The 18784-nt window shown below is 42.5% G+C and overlaps 1 protein-coding gene across 2 annotated transcripts in view; it reads left to right on the top strand.

Annotated features, from left to right (window-relative positions):
* Positions 1–18784, top strand: part of SYNE2 (spectrin repeat containing nuclear envelope protein 2) — a 294996-nt gene that overhangs the window by 55142 nt on the left and 221070 nt on the right. For both annotated transcript variants that reach the window (XM_078383714.1, XM_078383713.1), the window contains exons 3-10: positions 2032–2093; positions 6041–6136; positions 6596–6673; positions 9979–10071; positions 11548–11729; positions 16569–16765; positions 17439–17539; positions 18448–18549. In XM_078383714.1, coding sequence (XP_078239840.1) covers positions 2032–2093; positions 6041–6136; positions 6596–6673; positions 9979–10071; positions 11548–11729; positions 16569–16765; positions 17439–17539; positions 18448–18549 — 911 coding nt within the window. The remainder of the gene's footprint in view (positions 1–2031; positions 2094–6040; positions 6137–6595; positions 6674–9978; positions 10072–11547; positions 11730–16568; positions 16766–17438; positions 17540–18447; positions 18550–18784) is intronic.

Raw genomic sequence — 18784 nt, 5'->3', positions numbered from 1 at the left:
ACTATCGTTGCTGGGAAGAATTGCGGCGATTAAAATGACCATCTTGCCAAAAATCTTATTTCTATTCCTATCATATTAAAACAGTCCTTTTAAAAAGAATTTAATAAGATAATCATGAGATTCATATGGAAAGGTAAGAAAACCAAGAATTAAAATTAAGGCAATGCAAGATGCTAAGCAGAGGGGTGGCTTTGGTCTTCCTGACTGGGTTCTGTATTATAGAGCTTGTAAGATTACTTATCTTGGAAGGACATGATTTGCAATTAGGTTGGCATGCTTATTTATGGTATAAAAAGGACAAAGGACAAAAGAATTTTAACTCACATATGATAAGAAAAGCTTTACTGGGAATGTGGAGAAGGATTATACAACAAGTGTATTACAAAATACCTGTATGGGTGTCACCGATAGAGGCCTTTACACAACCTAATCTTATGACAAAAGCAAATCTTTTAAGATATCAAGATCTATTAAAAAAGGATGGTGAATTAAGATCTAAAGAGGAGCTAGAGTCGCAGAATGTCTATTTAGATTAGTGGTCTAGAATACAGCTAGAATCTAGATATACAAAAGATAAAATAGAGGATTTCTACTCAGAGCAAACGATTTTTGATAAACTTTTATTGGGTTCAAAAGAACAAATTGTTAAGAAAATGTATAATTATATGTTGGAAATTAAAATGCAAGATGAAACGGTTAAAGAATCTATGATCAAGTAGGCGCAAAACATAGGGCACAAACATTGATGTTGATCAATGGCTGAAAATATAGCAAAATAACATAAAACTTACAAGATCAGTTAATTTTAAAGAGATTATACGGTATATAAGATGTTTTATAGGTGGCATATGACCCCAGAAAAATTGTCAAAGATGTATACTGATGTATCAAATAAGTGTTGGAAATGTGGAACACAAGAGGGAAGTTATTATCATATGTGGTGGTCATGTGGAGTAGCGAAAAAATACTGGAAAAGAGTACAGTACATGCTCTGTTACAACAAATTTTGCTCTGTAAGGTGCCACTAACCCCAGAATTGTTTTTACTAAGTATGATACCCGATAACATAGATAAGTCAAAGGAACACATAGTTATATACATTATTACGGCAGCCAGAATTATGTATGTTAGAAATTGGAAAAGTCCGACGGTACTGGAACAAGAAGATCTTATTGAAAAGATACGGGAAATAGCCGAAATGGATATCTTATCAGAAGTCATGAAAGATCAACCTCTGCAAAAGGCAACAGAAAGGTGGGACTTATTCAACAAATGGACTGAATCAACAGGCAGTAGCTGAACAATATATATTGAAATGAGAACTTTATCTACAAGGCAGAAAATAGTAAATAGAATAACTTAAAATTTTGACATGGCAATAGGTATAGATTGGATATTAATATGTCATTGTCTCCCCTCTTCCTCATAAATCCCAACTCCCTTTTTCCTTTGTCACCCCTCCTTTGTCACCCCAGGATTTTAGGAGCTGTTATTCAAAATAATAATAATAATAATAAATAAATCCCCTGCTCTGAAAAGTAATGAAAGCAGGATTGTGGCTCATGGTGTATTCATTTATTCCACCTGCCGTCCTTCCAGTCAACAGATTGTGTAGGTTGTTTCAAAATCCTGCCACACATATTTCTGCACCCGTGATCATGAGACAAAAGAAACGTGTATATCACAACTTAGAAAATGAAGCTAAACATCTTTCAATGATTTTTCAGCGTTCAGTGAAAAGCATTATGTGACTTCAGATCTATTTCTCCCTCAGTGTTTTAGCTAAACTTCCATTTAGCTGAGTATCTTATGTAGCTAGTCCACATTAAGCTTTTCTCTTCAAAAAATCTTTGAAATGACTGGCTAGGAATAATCAGGCACCAGCACAAGTAAGGTTTACCTGCCTTATTTCCACAGCTGTGCAAAGATGAATATTCATTGTAATTAATGCATAAATAATAATATCCTTGTTTATGGATGACTCTCTGTCTCTCTGTCTCTGTCTCTGTCTCTGTCTCTCTCTCTCTCCAGCGGAGCAGGAGAACACTCAAAAAAGAACCTTCACAAGTTGGGTCAATTCACAGCTAGAAAAGGTAAGGAGATACCTAAGGAAGAGAAAGGTCATTTCTAAAATATATCTAAAGCAGTAGTTCTTAGCCTAAGGTCCCCAGATGTATTTTGGACTAAAACTCTGCGAACCCTTCACCATTAGCTATGCTGACCAGGATTTCTGAGAAATTTTAGGGCTGCTGAATTTCCAAACCAAACCAATTCATGGTTTGTTTTTTCCCCCCAAAAGTTTGGGAAATTCGCGGTTTGTGATTTGTGTCCTTCAACAAACCATGAACCATAACAAACCGCCATTTTGCTGGTTTGTACCCATCTCTAATTCAGAGCAAACATCAGAAGTCCTACAGTCTTTCCATGCTGTATGGGTTAGGGTCGCTGGCTGAAGCTTGACTCTTGATTGACTGAGGTTGGTAAAATGAGTACTCCGCTCACAGGGGAGACAAGTTGCTGTTTGTGGAATTACGTTGGAAACAGCCCAGAGAAAGCTCTAGCACTATGGGGCAATATAGAAGTCGAAATAACAAACAGACAAAAAACAATACATAGGCTTGCAGAACGGAACACAAAATAAATGTCTAGGCGAAAGACATTTGGGGTCTTTGGGTACCTGAAATTAAGTGTGTTTCAGTAACCTAGGTCCGTCCTGTTTAGGCAGTTAAAAAAGGTTAATTTGAAAGTCAATGAGAGAACTCTAGCCTTACCCCATCTCTTGCTCTCTCTGTGAGGAGAGGGCCAGTCTGAAGAGGAGAGAGTTGTATGGGGAGCATGTCTGCCCCATTAGGAAGTCTGATGTTTTATGGATCAAAGACATTCCACAACTAGCAGAGGTATTCCTTTTCAGACCGTCTCTCTCCACATTAAGAAAGTGCCAACCAAGGAAGCAGGGACGGAACCCTTTTCCTACGCACAGATTAATCTCTTTTTTTGGGGTGGGGGGGAGGACAACTGATTATGGCCCTAATTGTTACTGTGGTGACAAACTCCAGTCAAGTCTGTGTGATTTTCAAACGACGCAGGAAGGATCACGGGACTGAATTCTCTTCTCTCCCAGCCCACCCCAAGAAATTTCGTGGATCAAGGAGAAATTCTCCTTAGCTTGCTAGGGTTTTTTTTTTGGTGGAAAATCAGGAAGAGAAGGGCTTCAGCTGAGCTCCAACCTGCAGACTGAAAAGGTGCCATCCATTGAGTTTGCCCCATCCATGAGAATGCACATTTTGGAGTGAAAGTGGGTGGAATAACAGAACAGAAATCATCAAAGGTTTTTTTTTTCTTTCCATTCCCACACCCTGGAATGAGGCTGAGCTCATCTCGCACTTTGCATCGAATATGTAAAGCAGCCACTGGTTGAGCTGTTAGTTTTGCCTCTTCCTACCTGATCCTTTTCAGGCAAGAAGAATTTTAGAAGCTCCATACGCTTCTTTGTTAATATTATTATATCCCCCCCTTTTAAATCATACATACATCTTCCAAAATTACTTTCAATATTGTTCTGGGGAACTCAAGGCCTGTGAAATTACACATGCTGGGGAATCTGCGCTGTCTTGTTGTCACTTTTCTTCCATTCATAGGAATGATCAGAAAGCTGCAAAACAGGTTTATTTCTTTAGAGGGAAAGATCGGTCTGCACTGAAAGCAGTAAAATTGTTCCACGTCCAAGTTTATTTAGGTTTAATAGCCCATAGGCCATACACTGTGTCAAGTGTACACCGTGTATGGCCTATGGGCTATTAAACCTAAATAAACTTGGAAATGGAACAACCCTGAACACACCCAGTCTTGTCTGATCTCACAGTAAAATGATTCTAAACTCACCGAACTGTGAATGTTAATGCCTTTCTTCTATCCTTCCTGCATGATTGATCAAAATAGTATTCAGCATGGACTTCAGCCACATTAAAAGTGGAACGTCTGTAAATATAGCGTTCTCTGCTATTGAATTTTTCCCCAATTATATTTCTGTTCCGCCTCCTCTCCAGTGGAATCAAAGTAGCGTTAGGCGGCTGCTCTTCTCCCAACTTAGAGAAAGGCTCCTCGCAGGGAGACTCTGAGAGAGAGAACTAGAAAGTGGGTCTCCCAAACCCCAGACCTTTAGGTTCAATCTCCTACAGTTTGAAGCCTTCAAAGATTCTCATAGTCAGCTGCTAGCGGTAGCTGCCTCACTCCCCCCAATGGTAGGGCCAGTTTATTTGTCGGATTTGGACATCAGACAAGTTGTGGAAGCCAGGGCTGACAGTAGCTGAAACGCTAAACGATACCTTGTTTAAGAGGCTCTGTAAAATAATCATCATGTGCCATTAATTCTGACCTATGGCAATCCTTTTAAAGGTTTTCTAGGTAGAGAATACTCAGAAGTGGTTTTCCCATTCCCTTCTTCTGGGGGCACTTTGGGACTGTGCAGCTTGCCCAAGACCACCCAGGCTGACTTTACTCACAGGAAGTACAGGAGAAATTGAACGCCCAACCTCTTACTCCACAGCCAGATACAGTGGTGCCTTGCAAGACGATGTTAATCCATTCCACAGAAGTCGCTGTCTTGCGAAAACATCGTCTTGCGAGACCAAATTTCCCATAGGAATGCATTGAAAATTAATTAATGCGTTCCTAGGGGAATTTTTTTAAAAGGAACTTAAGGGGTAGGGAGCTGGGGAAGCACCCTGAGAGGACTGGCAGGGGGTCCCCTCGCTGCGATCGCCAGCTTTGGAGGTCCCCCACCAGTCCTCTGATGGTGCAGGAAAAGCCTCCAAAGTGCTCAAAAGCCGATGCAGGTGGTTTCGGAGCACCCCCACCAGGGCTCTGATGGTGCAGGAGAAGCCATCAGAGCCCTGGCTGGGGTGCCCCGAAACGACCCGTGCCTGCTTTAGAGCACTTTGGAGGCTTTTCCTAAAGCGATCACAAAAAAAAATCATCGTAAAGCGATTTTGTCATCAAGCGGGGCAACCGTCTAGCGAGGCAACACTGTACCTATATCACCAAGCTGTACAGCAAACTCTAGAGGATCTATAGCATTGCCTTAAAAACAACTGAAATATCTGACAGTCTGAAGCTCTGAGCTGCATCTCCCTGAGTTTCTGGCTGAATCCAAGATTGATAGAAGCCCAGAGTTGTAAGGCAGAGAAATATTGCAAAAATGACAAATTGATCTGCAGCATATACAGGTTGCTGAAACTGAGCTGTCAGGCCATGTCCTGAGACTTTATAGGACAAATTGCTTTCCTCAGGTATCACCTGACAGATGCTGATTTAGTTACCTGAATCCAGAGGTGTGCCCATTTGTGTTTTCAGACTACAGTTCCCAGAATTCGGTAGTTTACAAAGCACTAACAACAGCAACAGGACCAACGACAAGCTGGAAGGGACCATCAAGTCCAGCCTCTGTCAAGGAGGCACCGTGGGGGAATTGAACTCCCAACCCCTGGCTCCACAATCAGAGGCCTAAACCACTGAGCTATCCAGCAGCCTGCGTGCACATGTGCACCTGGATCTCTTGGTACTTTGGGACTCCTGGAGCCAAAGAGAGAAAGCATTTTAGGTCATAGGTCCCTCATTATGAATAGCTGCAGGCAACTGAGTCTCCCAGATGCAGTTAATATTCATATTTTATTATTTCTTGTTCTTTTCTTTTTTGTATGTTTTCCCCCTACTACATAGATATTGTCATAAGTATTGTTATGTGGGGGTCTGTGGGATTTTAAGTTTTAAGTTGTAAACCGCCCAGAGTTGTTTTAAGTTTTAAGTTGTAAATCAACCAGCCAACCAGCCAGCCAGCCAGCCAGCCAGCCAGCCAGCCAGCCAGCCAGCCAGCCAGCCAGCCAGCCAGCCAGCCAGCCAACCAACCAACCAACCAACCAACCAACCAACCAACCAACCAACCAACCAACCAACCAACCAACCAACCAACCAACCAGTCAAATAAATATGTTACAGCACAATCAAAATATAAATCAATGTTATATAAATCAATGTTTTGCAGCATTCACCGCCTTCCTTTGTCTTGGACTTGTATGCAGACGTCGGGAAGGGACATGTGCTTTTGGATCTCCTGGAAGTCCTTTCAGGACAACAGCTGGTAAGATAATTACGAATTAATTGATCAGTCAAGGCCATAGATAGACCTAAACCCACCGAGTGATCCATCCATGTTAGTCTGTTTCGACAACCAGAAAACAGTGTTTGCATAAGGTTTGCATAACTTGCTGCAGCTAATTGCGGCTAACTGTCAATGCCGTGGGACACATACTGGTTTTGAGGCCAGGAGTGTGAGCAGACACATGACTGAGATGAGCCCTGGCCCTTCAGCAATTAGCTGCGATTCACAATGGCATCCAAGTCATTAACAAAAATGTTGAAGAGCATTGGGCCCAGAACTGAGCCCACTTGTTCCTTTCTCTCTGTTTGAGAAGGAGCCCTTGGCAAGCATTTTCTGAGTAGGATTCTGTAACCAACTATCTCTTCCCCTGGTCGTTATTCTATTTAGCCCAGACTGAGTCAATGTGCTAAACGGTTTTCTCTTCTGTTTTTCTGACAGCCACGCGAAAAGGGATCAAATACTTTCCAGTGCAGAAGCAACATTGGAAATGCTTTGGCTTTCCTGAAGAACAGATCGGTCAGTATTATTCTGACCCGGAGAGGGTTTTGAATCCACTCGGGGGCAAACTGCTGCCCAAAATGTCAACACATTTTTTTTTCAAGCTAGCCTGTACAGCTTTATTCTTTATAAGCCTCTCAGAGCAGAGGTGGATGACTAGCTTTGCTTTACATTCGTTTCTGACAGCAAATTTCACGTACATTCCCTACAATCCATATTAATTAATATATCTTCATTAGGCCAAGTTGCTTAAAGATGTAAGTACACATTTCAGCTATGATTAATGGGAGAGTAAAAGGATTTCATCATGCTGATACTGTGACCATGGTGCCGCTCCCCACATAAATGTACACTTTTACAGAAGTTGAATGTACAAACATGGTTCATTTCCCCAGAGCACGTACAAGCTAGAAAAAAAACATTTTTAAAAAATACTGTGGTGTCCACGAGCAAAAACTGAAATCAAGGTTAGGTAATACTTTTACTGCAGGACTAAAATATTTTATTGCCTGGCTATGGTAAAATAAATGCTGGGAAAGGAGAAAGGCAGCAGGAAAAGAGGAAGATCAAATATAAGATGGATCAATTCCCTAAAGAAAGCCACAGGGTGGAGTTTGCAAGAGATGAGCAGGGCAGTTGAAGGCAGGACATTTTGGAAATACTCATTCGTAGGATCATAAATTGGAGGTGACTTGATGGCACGTAATGACAAGTAAAATATTCCCCAAAGGCGAACCATTAAGTTCTGTTAACATCACCCTCAAAACTGTATTCTTCAAGCGTGAATTACAGTGGGGTCTTGACTTGAGAACTTAATCCGTATTGGAAGGCGGTTCTCAAGTCAAAAAGTTCTCAGGTCAAATCTGCATTTCCCATAGGAATGCATTGAAAACCACTTGATCCGTATCTGCTCTTTTCCATCCATAGAAACTAATGGGAAGCTGCTATTCTGCCTTCGACCACTAGAGGGGGATATTTTGTTTCTTTTTTTCTTAGGTCAAGAAAGGTTCAGGGAAGGCAGGGAAAATACAGTCCAGGCAGTACCAGGCAGTCTGAAGACTCCCAATCCACTCTCTAAACGCTGGGAGGAGTGAGGAAGCAGACAGGCACCCTTTTCACTGGCCAACAGTTAAATGAAAGTTCAAATTGTGCACTTTCCCTGCCTCCCATGTGGTTTTTTTAGTTCTTAACTCAAATCTAAGTATGTAAGTCAAGTCAATATTTTCCTATGAGAGTGGTTCTTAAGTCAAAATGTTCTTAACTCGAGCCGTTCTTAAGTCAAGACCCCACTGTATAATCCTTTTAGAACTTCCATTTAACATCCACTTTAGCTTCTCACCAGAACAATTTAGGGACTTTTCAGGGACTCTGTTGAAGAGTCCTGAGGACTTGGAAGCTTGCCTTTTGGGGATATTTGAGTACTCCTATAAAGATATTTCTTCCACAATCCGGGTGGAGTCAATTTGTACTTGTGTCTTTTGATCCATGTAGCAAGTAATGCATCAAGCTATCAATCAGATCTTTGTGTCTCCCCATCTATGCATGTTTTGAAAAATTAGCTTTCCAAGCTCTGGGACTGTGTACATGATCCTTGACTTCAGTGTGTCTGCCCTTACAAAAATAGAGCTGGTGGATTTTTTTTTTTTTTATTGCATTCAAGAAACCAAGAGAAAATGTTACCTTTGAGGTGGTGAGAAGCAGGTCATTCTGCATAACTTGGAGATTAGAGATGGGCATGAACCGCTGATGCTGCATACAGGTGAACAGGTTTATTCCATGGTTCGGTGCCCTGCCCACTCTGGCGTGTGCCCATTCAAGAAGCAGCCACTGGAGGAGGCTGGGCGAGGAAACCAGGTACTGCTTCCAAGTGGGTGCCCCCTGGAGGAGGAGGGGCGCCGAATCGCAGAAAACACCTGTTCGAATGTCCGCCGAACCAACACAGACTTCCAAACTGGCAGTTAGGGCCCATTTGTATCGGAGATCCGCCTGGGTTATTCAAGGTTCATATTGGAATTGTTTTCTAATATACGTCATGCTTTTTCTACTCTCAGACATCTGTGGTCTCTTTAACCTATAATGTTGGTTTGGGAAACAATTGTGATTTAAACAAACCAACAGCAGTTATTACATATATGATAAGACCACTGCATAATTAATTAATTAAAATATTTTTACCTTGCCTTTCTCTTAAAAAGGAACAAAAGCAGCTTACATCCTTAAAAAAGACAATATTACAAACTAAAAACAGTGTGTTATAGAAATATTTAAAAAGAATTAAATCAACATTATATTATGTTATTTAATTTAGTATCATTTGAAGGTCACCCATCTGTTGATAAAAGAGATTTAAAATCAAAAATACAAGCCATCTTGGTTTAAAACCACTCTTAGAGAGCCAGTCACTCAAGGGAAGCATGTCTGAAGAAAAAAGGTAATTTCACCTGCTTGTGGAAGGACACCACAAGCCAGCTGAAGACCTTTTTCCTCAGTCCTTTCCAGTCTGGATTTACGCCGCCTCCTGACATGGAGACAGCATTGACTACCCTGCACAATGATCTTCTGAGGGAGGCTGATGGGACAGTGTGTCCCTATTGGTCCTCCTTGATCTCTCAACGGCCTTCAGTATTGTCAGTATCTTCCTGAGACTGGGAATCGGTGGTCTGGCTTTGACCTAGTTCTGGTCCATCCTCAAGGACCATCTCCAGAGGATACAGTTGGGCGAGATGGTGTCTTGGATGCTAAACTGTGAAGTTCCTCAGGGATCAATAATCTCCCCCCCCCCCCCCCCACACACACACAATTTAACATCTACATGGGACTGCTGTGGGAGGTCATTCAGAGATTTGGAGTTTCGTGTCACCGATACACGAGTGACACCCAACTTGCTCTCTCCTTCCATCCTTCCGCAGTGGATACTGTCCTGTCCCTTGAGTGCTGCCTGGATGCCGTGCTGGGATGAATGACGGATCATTGTCTGAGGTTGAATCCGGACAAGACAGGTCCTCTGGGTGGGGGCTCTGGCTGCCTGCGGATTGGGTGCTTCCCTATGCTACTCTCTCCGTGAAGGATGAGGTTTATAGGTTTATAACATTTTACTGGATCCATTGCAGTCGATGGAATCTCAGATAGCATCTGTGGTCCGGTCCGCCTATTTCCATCTCAGGTGCACTGCACAACTGCCTCCCTTCCTTGACAACAGGTCCCTGATCATGTTGGTCCGTGCAGTGGCAATCTCAGGAATAGATTACTGCAATACATTCTATGCTTTGAAATGTGACACATTTCTGCCTTCTCGTTTTTCAAGAAAATTCTTCTTTTTCCAGATCAAGCTAATCAATATCCATGTTGCTGATATCATTGAAGGAAAACCTTCCATTGTGCTTGGCCTCATTTGGACAATCATACAGCACCTTCATGTGAGTATTAAAGTCATGTGAGAGGTTTCCAAACTCGTTTTCCTTCTATGTGTATTTGTGTGTTGTTTTGCAAATTATCCTGGCAATTGTTTAACACTGACAAATAAACTAAATTAACCAGCCACGAAGGCAAGTAACATAAAACAACAGACATTTTGCCTGTATTGATTTTGTTGCATTTGAAATTGTTTAGTGGTTGGTTCATTCTTTGCTTTTGTTTTGATTTTTCCTTTTTAGCCCATTTTAGTCTGGACTATGTTTTGGATATTGATAAGTAAGAAACATAAATACGAGATCTGGTAGTGTGTTCATTTTTCTTACCACTATGTTCCCCATCTATTACATTTTTCATTTTTCCTGGGATAGTAAAGAAATTTTTGAAAATTTTGGGAAACTGTTTAATGAATTACAGTTTTGTTGCCCCAATTTCAGCTTCCCAATAAACTTCCAAATAACCCCCTTGAACTATTTCTGACATCCAGTTTTGAGCAGATGTCTTTGTGGGGCCTAGTCCTTTGCCAGCAACAGTATGATATTTGTAATTATCTCATTATTGACTTGCCAGATTACTTATTGATACAATTTTAAAGCCAAACCTGAATTCTACCTAGACATAAAAATAACTGAGGATAGTATACTTTAGGCACGTCATCAGACACAGCTGTTTGGAAAAGACAGTCATGCAGGGAAAAGTTGAAGGGGCAGGAAAAGAAGACCACACGGGAGATGGATTGACTCATGGTTTTAATTATTTTATGAATAATTTTATTGTGGGCCGCCCTGAGTAGACATGGTCTAGAAGGGCGGGATAAAAATCAATCAATCAATCAATCAATCAATCAATCAATCAAACAAACAAACAAACAAACAAACAAACAATAAATAAATAAATAAATAAATAAATAAATAACACTCGAGGCAATGGCATTGAGTTGTCAAGACCTGAGCAGGGTTAATGATATATCCTTTTTGAAGAGGATTGCTTCATAGCATTGCTGTAGGTTAAAAGTGACTTCATGATGCATAACAACTTTTTAGCCAATGCAAGAGAGATTCCTGATAATTTACAACAAGATAGGTTTATGGTCTAAAGCAGTCATTCTTAGGGCAGGCATATGGGCCCCCGAAGCGCCCTGACACATTTGAAGAGGACCAAGGACTGATAAGGTTTATTATGCAATTTATACAATCCGAATTCAGCCTATGTTCCTTTTATATTGTGTTTATGGCCTCCCCCCTCCTCCGCCAAGGATGCAGGTAGGGATGCTCTGGGGATGAACTGGTTTGCACTGGGACGTATGGCATATATGGTTGCCAAGAAATGGAGCAAACCAGCCTGTCTGGTGGACCAAACAGGTGCACAAATCCTCGTGTAATTCTACTCTTGAGTGTGCTACCCCCTTGAAATCACCCATGCAAATCAGTTTGTCTCTTGCAAATTTTCAGTGCAGCGTTTCTTCTTTCCTGAATTGACAGATTGAGGAACTGGCACGGACTCTGGCTGGTGAGTGCAGTAATCCATCTTTGGACAGTCCAGATATCGGGGACACCTCGCCGACAGCAAGCCCCCCAGCTAAAAGAAATGCTGCAGCCAAGGAACGCTGGAAGATGTCAGCTAAGAAAGCACTACTCTTGTGGGCAAAGGAGCAGTGCGCCAGGTACATAGTGAGGGATACATCACATGCTCCAGTTCATGTCATTTCTGTGAATGTTTCCTCCCAGTTTTTATATGCTTTAGGGCTTTAAAAAAAACCAACTGCATGTAAAATATTTGTTTATTTATTTGTTAAAATATACCACTCCCTTTAGTTCTGCAGCATAACTCGAGAATGGGCATTTAGCTATACATTTAAAGGAGTATTTTTATGCATAGAGTCTTCCAAAGTACACCCTGTGTATTTTATGTTTTCTCTCGAAGCACAAGTTTTTAAAACTCATGTTGCTAGATTTTTTTCTTTTGAACCAAGAACTGTTTTGTAACATGGGAAGAACTGCAGGGAGGACATGCATGTTTGAACATGCCTGCTAGTCCGGGAACTGTGGATCAAGTTAATTTGGATTGGAATGTGCACATAACCTAATTTGTCAAGCACCCCTGGATGAACAACGCAGTGCTTGAAAAATTTACCTCTGTTGTTTTTCTCTCATGTGTATATACCTGTTAATATGTATATACTACCATGTTTCCGTGAAAATACAACAGTGTCCTATATTAAATTTTGCTCCAAAAATGCATTAGGGCTTATTTTCAGCGGGTGTTTTATTTTTTTCATGTACAATGATCTACATTTATACAGATACAGCCCTGTCATCTTCTGGTTGCTGCACAAGGGTGGAGGGCAGGGTTTCACTTTACTGGGGCTTATTTTTTGGGTAGGGCTTATATGAGAGGCATCCTGAAAAAATCAAACTAGGGCTTACTTTCAGGTTAGGTCTTATTTTCAGGGAAACAGGGTATATATATTCATATGTATATTATATCCATATTGTTGTATATAGAAACCGTTTGGGATCACTTTACTTGTCTGATTGTCTTCTGCTACATTTGGCTGCCTGACTGACCCAGGCCTCACAGCTGAGGGTGTTGATGTTGTGAGAAACTTGAAAAATATCAGCTAGAAATCAAGCTTTTTCAGCAGTGGTGCTCTTATGGAATGCTTTCCCACAGGACTTAAAGCAGGCGCCCTCCTTTTAAACCTTTGGAAAACTTCTAAAAACAGAGCTTTTGGGGCAGCTCTCCCCAGTTAATTGAATATTAGATCATGTAACATTTTTATTTTGCTACCAGTCTTGTTTATATCTAAGGATGGTTTAGCACTTTTATAGGGGGCTTCACAATTCACATTTTCTTTATATTTCTGTTGTATACCACCCAGAGTAGCAAATTTTGCTACATGAGTGGTATAAAAATTGAATGAATGAATGCCTTAATATAAATATTGAGGACTACTTGCCTCATGATCTGTATGTCGGAAGTTAATAAGAATTTGAAATAATATTAATAATATAAAGTGTCATAAGGCCATGCAGGGCACATCTGCAACAGTATGGAATGTTCTGGCTTAGATTTCCATTTGGTGGGCCATGTCCAGGTCTGAGGTTCTGTCTTCTATTTCTCCTCCCCAGTTTGCCCTGTTTTTATACCCTTTCTCAAGTTAGTCCGTGTTCTGTGGCTGCTGAGCCCACTCAGATTCCCTTGGGTTTTCTCCCCACCTTTATTTTTTTAGCTATTAGAATTCTTTCTGCAGACATTGGGCCTCCTCTAGACGTAGAGATAAATCTGGGTGCTGCTGTATTAGGTTCTTTGGGAGGACTGTGCTTGGGGGAAATAGCTTACTGTTAGGGTGGAGTGCACTGCTACTAGATGCATGCTGACAACCCTAAAATTGATTTTAGTTGTAACTTTAACAGAGGACTGTTGTTGTTGTTTAGTCGTTAAGTCGTGTCCAACTCTTCGTGACCCCATGGACCAGAGCATGCCAGGCCCTCCTGTCTTCCACTGCCTCCCGGAGTTTGGTCAAATTCATTCTGGTAGCTTCGCAGACACTGTCCAGCCATCTCGTCCTCTGTCGTCCCCTTCTCCTCTTGCCTTCACACTTTCCCAACATCAGGGTCTTTTCCAGGGAGTCTTCTCTTCTCATGAGGTGGCCAAAGTATTGGAGCCTCAGCTTCAGGATCTGTCCTTCCAGTGAGCACTCAGGGTTGATTTCCTTCAGAATGGATAGGTTTGTTCTCCTTGCAGTCCTGGGGACTCTCAAGAGCCTCCTCCAGCACCACAATTCAAAAGCATCAATTTTTCGGTGGTCAGCCTTCTTTATGTTCCAGCTCTCACTTCCATACATTGCTACTGAAAAAACCATAGCCTTGACTATGCGGACTTCTGTCGACAAGGTAATGTCTCTGCTTTTTAAGAGGCTGTCAAGGTTTGTCATCACTTTCCTCCCAAGAAGCAGGCATCTTTTAATTTCGTGGCTGCTGTCACCATCTGCAGTGATCATGGAGCCCAAGAAAGTAAAACCTGTCACTTCTTCCATATGTTCCCCTTCTCTTTGCCAGGAGGTGATGGGACCAGTGGCCATGAGGACTAGTTAGGCCTTTTCCAAGCTCCTTTCCCCTCTGTAACCACATTGGCTGGTTGTCCTTTCCAGCAGATTCAAAGTTATAAAGTCTTTATGACGACCACCAGCTGTTAAGACTAGACTAGGCCATGGGGCTTGGACATTCTGGGAAAGTTGTGGTGGAGTGAACTGGGAAGTCTGCTTGCTTCTTATCCAAACCAAAGCTCTCGTAGTTAATTTGGCAAATGGGATTGGCGGCACTGGAGATTGCTCACCAAGAACTTGCCAGACACATCCCCGAGGCAACTCAGAATGCTACCCATTCTCTTCCGGTCGGTGTTACGTACTCTGAATTTCTGTGTCTACTTTTTGCTTGTGCAGGGGAGCTAGAAGAGCTGTCTGCTCCCATGGCTGGCATCCTGTTTATCTCAGGGGTTTCTTAGACCAGAGAGGCCTCAGGTATAGGGATCTTCTGTTGGATCCCCTTGAGAATTACCTCCAAGAAGCCTATTAATGGAGAGGCCTGCTTTGCTACAATTTTCCATAGAGCAAAGATTTTTTGCTGCCCTAACTAATAGAAGAACTTTCCATTGATTTGGTCAACAGTAGCTTGTTTCTTTCTGGTGTTCAGGCCAGTGCCAGCCACTCTTTCCACACACACCCACATTTTAAAGCAGTGAGATCACTGATTTTAGCTCTGTGCCCACACCCTAGCCTTTTCTTTACCTCTCTGCATATTTACAGTATACATACAAACCCTTTTCAAAGTGGCTCCTTTATCAGCCCTTGTTCTGACTCATGCATATCGCTCTTGGCAGAGTTGTGCTCCCTAAGAAAGAAACACACTGCTAGTGCATCAAAAACATATTCAAAGCAGTAGGGCACAAGAATCCATCTAAGAACCCTACTCAGTCAGTCAGTCAGTCAGGGAAAGCTTGCCTGAAGAGAAAAGTCTTTGCCTGCTTGCAGAAGGACAGCAAAGATGGGGCCAGTCTGGCCTCCTGTGGGAGAGAGTTCCAAAGTCTTGAAGCAGCCACAGAGAAGGCCCCATACCATGTCTCCACCAAAGGCATCTCTAAGGATGGTGGGACCTTAGTATCCGAGCCGGCTCATAAAGAGAGATGCAGTCCTTGAGAGAGCTTGGACCACAGCTTTGAATTGTGCATGGAAATGAATCAGCATAGGTGGATCCAGATTTACTCATACTTCAGAGTACATTCATTGACGTCCTTGGGAACTGAAGATTCTCCTGATTGAATTAAGCCCCATCGACTGCAGTGTGTTTGCTCTGTTCGAAATAAGATTCTGTCTACTCAACGGGAGTCTCAATCAATGACGAAGTTAATAACCAAGACAAACCACAATGCTGTGTTCCCAAATTGGTGCTTTCCAGATGTGTTAGCCTACAACTGATTAATTAGTAGTGACAGAGGCAGCCCCATGCATGTGAAGGGTGCAGGGAAGTGGAGATTGCTCATATTGCCTTTGGCATGTGCAACATAAATCAGGTTAAGTCCTAAGCAGGATTTTCAGATTCAGTAGAAATTCTGATTAGGTGTGGAACCTTGTTTAGCAGTGCCTATAGTAGGTGTCAGTGCAGATGTAATTCTAAATCAAAGCTCGAAAGTAATGAGTTACTATAATTCATTACAGGAACTTGTAATGAATTACAGTAACTCATTATAGTTACACTACAGTAACTCATTACAGTTACATTACAGTAACTCATTACAGTCCATTATAGGAACTTGTAATGAATTTGTGAATTAACTTCCTTAAATTACATTTCAAAGGTAATGATCACAAGTGCTGTTGCTGGGTTGAGAGGAACAAATTAATTTGTCTGGATTTGCATAATTCACATCATCATCACTGTTTACCATGGGGGTGGGGAAGCACCTTTGGTGGAGAGGGTTGAGGAGGAGCAAATGTTTGCCACAGCCGCTTGTGCATGTTGCATCAGGCTCAGAAATTACGAAGAGTATTTACAAAATTAAATTAAAGTAATATTCATATAATAATCTTAGAATTGCAGAGCTGGAAGGGACCCTAAGGATCAATGAGTCCAGCCCTTGTCCAGGAGGACCCAGCGGGGGAATCGAACTTCCGACCTCTGGCTCTGCAGCCAGAAACCTAAACCATGGAGCTATCCAGCAGTTCATAGACACAATGCAATCAGAATTTTCTGGACATCCTCATTTGGTTTAAATTTTTTGGTTTTGGTTCAAGTTAGGAACTCGGGAAAGCCATTGACTCGTGTTATCCAAACCCCACTGCTCCTAGACACCATTTCAATACCGGGGGGGAGGGCACTGGATACCAGAAAACCTTAGAGACAGCTTTGGGGAGCCTCATGCCGCCAAAGGGCCACTTTTTGCCTGCCGGGAATAACTCCAGAAACACTTGGCTTACATGTTTGCCTTTGGCTTCTCGCCACAGGCACGGATCCATCGTTGTGGCGGATTTCAAGTCCAGCTGGCGAAACGGCCTGGCTTTCTTAGCGGTTGTCCATGCGTTACGTCCGGACTTGGTGAATATGGAGAAAGCGAAAGGCAGGTCCAACAGAGAGAACCTGGAAGAGGCCTTCCGGGTTGCGGAGAAGGCACTGAATATTCCCCGGCTGCTTGAACCGGAAGGTAAGGCTCTTTCTCCATCGGCGTCTGGCCAGTTTCGCCTTTGGTATGGAGAAACTCTTGATCGTAGCAGTGCCTTGGCTTTATTGTGAAATTTGTTTTTTAAAGGTTGATTCAGCAGGTGGGGGAAGGCTACTGTTCTATCAAGGTACTAATGAAAAAAGGTGCTTGGAATTTTGCACAATCGGTGGTTGCTGAAGTCAAAGAGAGATGCACGAGTCCTTGTAGGAAAGGAAGGGCAGGGCTCCTGTATCTTTTCATAGCTCAGGGGTGCTCATAGTGCACTGGCCATGCACGTGCAGTAGTGAGCCTGGGAGCACTGTAGCACTACTGTGGAATGAAGCTGCAGCAGGCATGTCTCCCACACTGCTGGTGTGATATTTGAGGTTTTAAAGGCTGGCAAAACATAGGGATGGCAACCTTTTCTATACCTACTGGATAGGTCTTTCTGAAAGCAATTGCTTTGAGGTGTCATTATCTGTCATCAAGTTGGTTCCAATCTATGGGGACCCTAAGAGGTCTTTGGAAGATGTTGAAGGAGTGGTCTAGCATTGCAACCTACCACTGTGGTTTCCCTGAATCTGAACCCGGGTCTCCTCAAGTGCTCTTTCTGCTTTATACTGCACTGTCTCTTGTGGGCTGTAGGAACACACTAACAGATTCTGCCATTTTGCAGATGTTGATGTCAACAATCCAGATGAAAAATCAATCATGACATACCTAGCTCAGTTTCTTCAGTACTTCAAAAGTATACCTGTGGCTGAAGACGAATTGCAGGTAAGCGAGATCTCATGTTATCAGTCAAACCAATTTCCTTTGAGTTAAGATTATTGAACTTTGAGTTAGGATTATAGCCGCCTAGAGTGGTCGCAAGACCAGATGGGCGGGGTATAAAGGAAATAAATAAAAATAAATACAAAATAAACTGATTTTATGTACAGTGTTTAAGTGGGTTTGTGCCGTGATAAAATAAATACAGGGAGTGGGTGGGACTGACCAGAGCTAATATAAATGAAATACTAGGTGACATTTAACATTTGTTGAAGGACTGTCCAGGACATTATACTGTAGAGCAAAGAAGGGCAATTTCAGTAGATGTGAAAGCTGGTAATCTGCCCAAGGTTCCTAACCTTAAGTCCCCAAATGTTCTTGGACTACAACTCCCAGAAATCCTGGCCAGCACAGCTAGTAGCGAAGGCTTCTGGGAGGAAGTCGACTCCCTGTTGTGCCTTCTTGACAGGGGCTGGACTTGATGATCTATAGGTTCCCTTCCAGCTCCAGCATTCTAAGATTATTCTAACATTTGGGGACCCAAGGTTGGGAACCACTGGTCTAGGTGCCAGTCCCTGGCCTGGGGCAGAACGGGCTGCGGAGACAGATCTCCCCTCCCCCACGTGCACTTCCCCCCTGCACAGCCCCTTCAGACATGCACATGAGTGCCCGCGTGAATGCCCCCACCCCTTCGTGCATGCGTGTGGATGACCCTTGAGCGCCCTCACACCTATGCGCGTGAGCGTGCGGGGTGTGTGTGGCGCACCTTCCCCAACCGGTCCACAGTGTTAAAAATGTTGAGGACCACCGTTGTAGGGAATATCTGAAACAGGGTGCATTTTCTGCAAGAAATGTAGACGGGAATTTTTAGGAGGGTTGATACATTTGTACAACTTCCTGTTCTGTTTTCCCAGGGAAAAGTCAAGGAGACCTTGAGTTGGCTGGGCGCTCAAGAAAAGACGTTAACAAAGTTGCTGGATGAAACAGAGAATGCTTCCTTGTATGAAAAGTTCCAAGTAAGTAACTTTGTCAATGAATACATTGGAAGATACTGAGTTTCCCAAGGGATTCAGAAATAATAGCTGGAAGTATCTGCACTTTTTCCCCCCACCTGGTGATTCTTATAAAACAAAGCTCCAGGGTTCTGCTGACTGTGCACTATTATTTTTTTTTTCAACTGTAGCCAGACCAATATCGAGGGTGGGGAATATTTGAGCGATATTAGAGAGTGGCCAACAGGATCCGTTTTCA

Source organism: Pogona vitticeps, chromosome 1 (genome assembly GCF_051106095.1).
Source record: "Pogona vitticeps strain Pit_001003342236 chromosome 1, PviZW2.1, whole genome shotgun sequence".
In the NCBI taxonomy this organism is placed as follows: Eukaryota; Metazoa; Chordata; class Lepidosauria; order Squamata; family Agamidae; genus Pogona; species Pogona vitticeps.
Note: the sequence above shows the minus strand (reverse complement) of the source record. Positions and strands in the feature narration are given on the sequence as shown.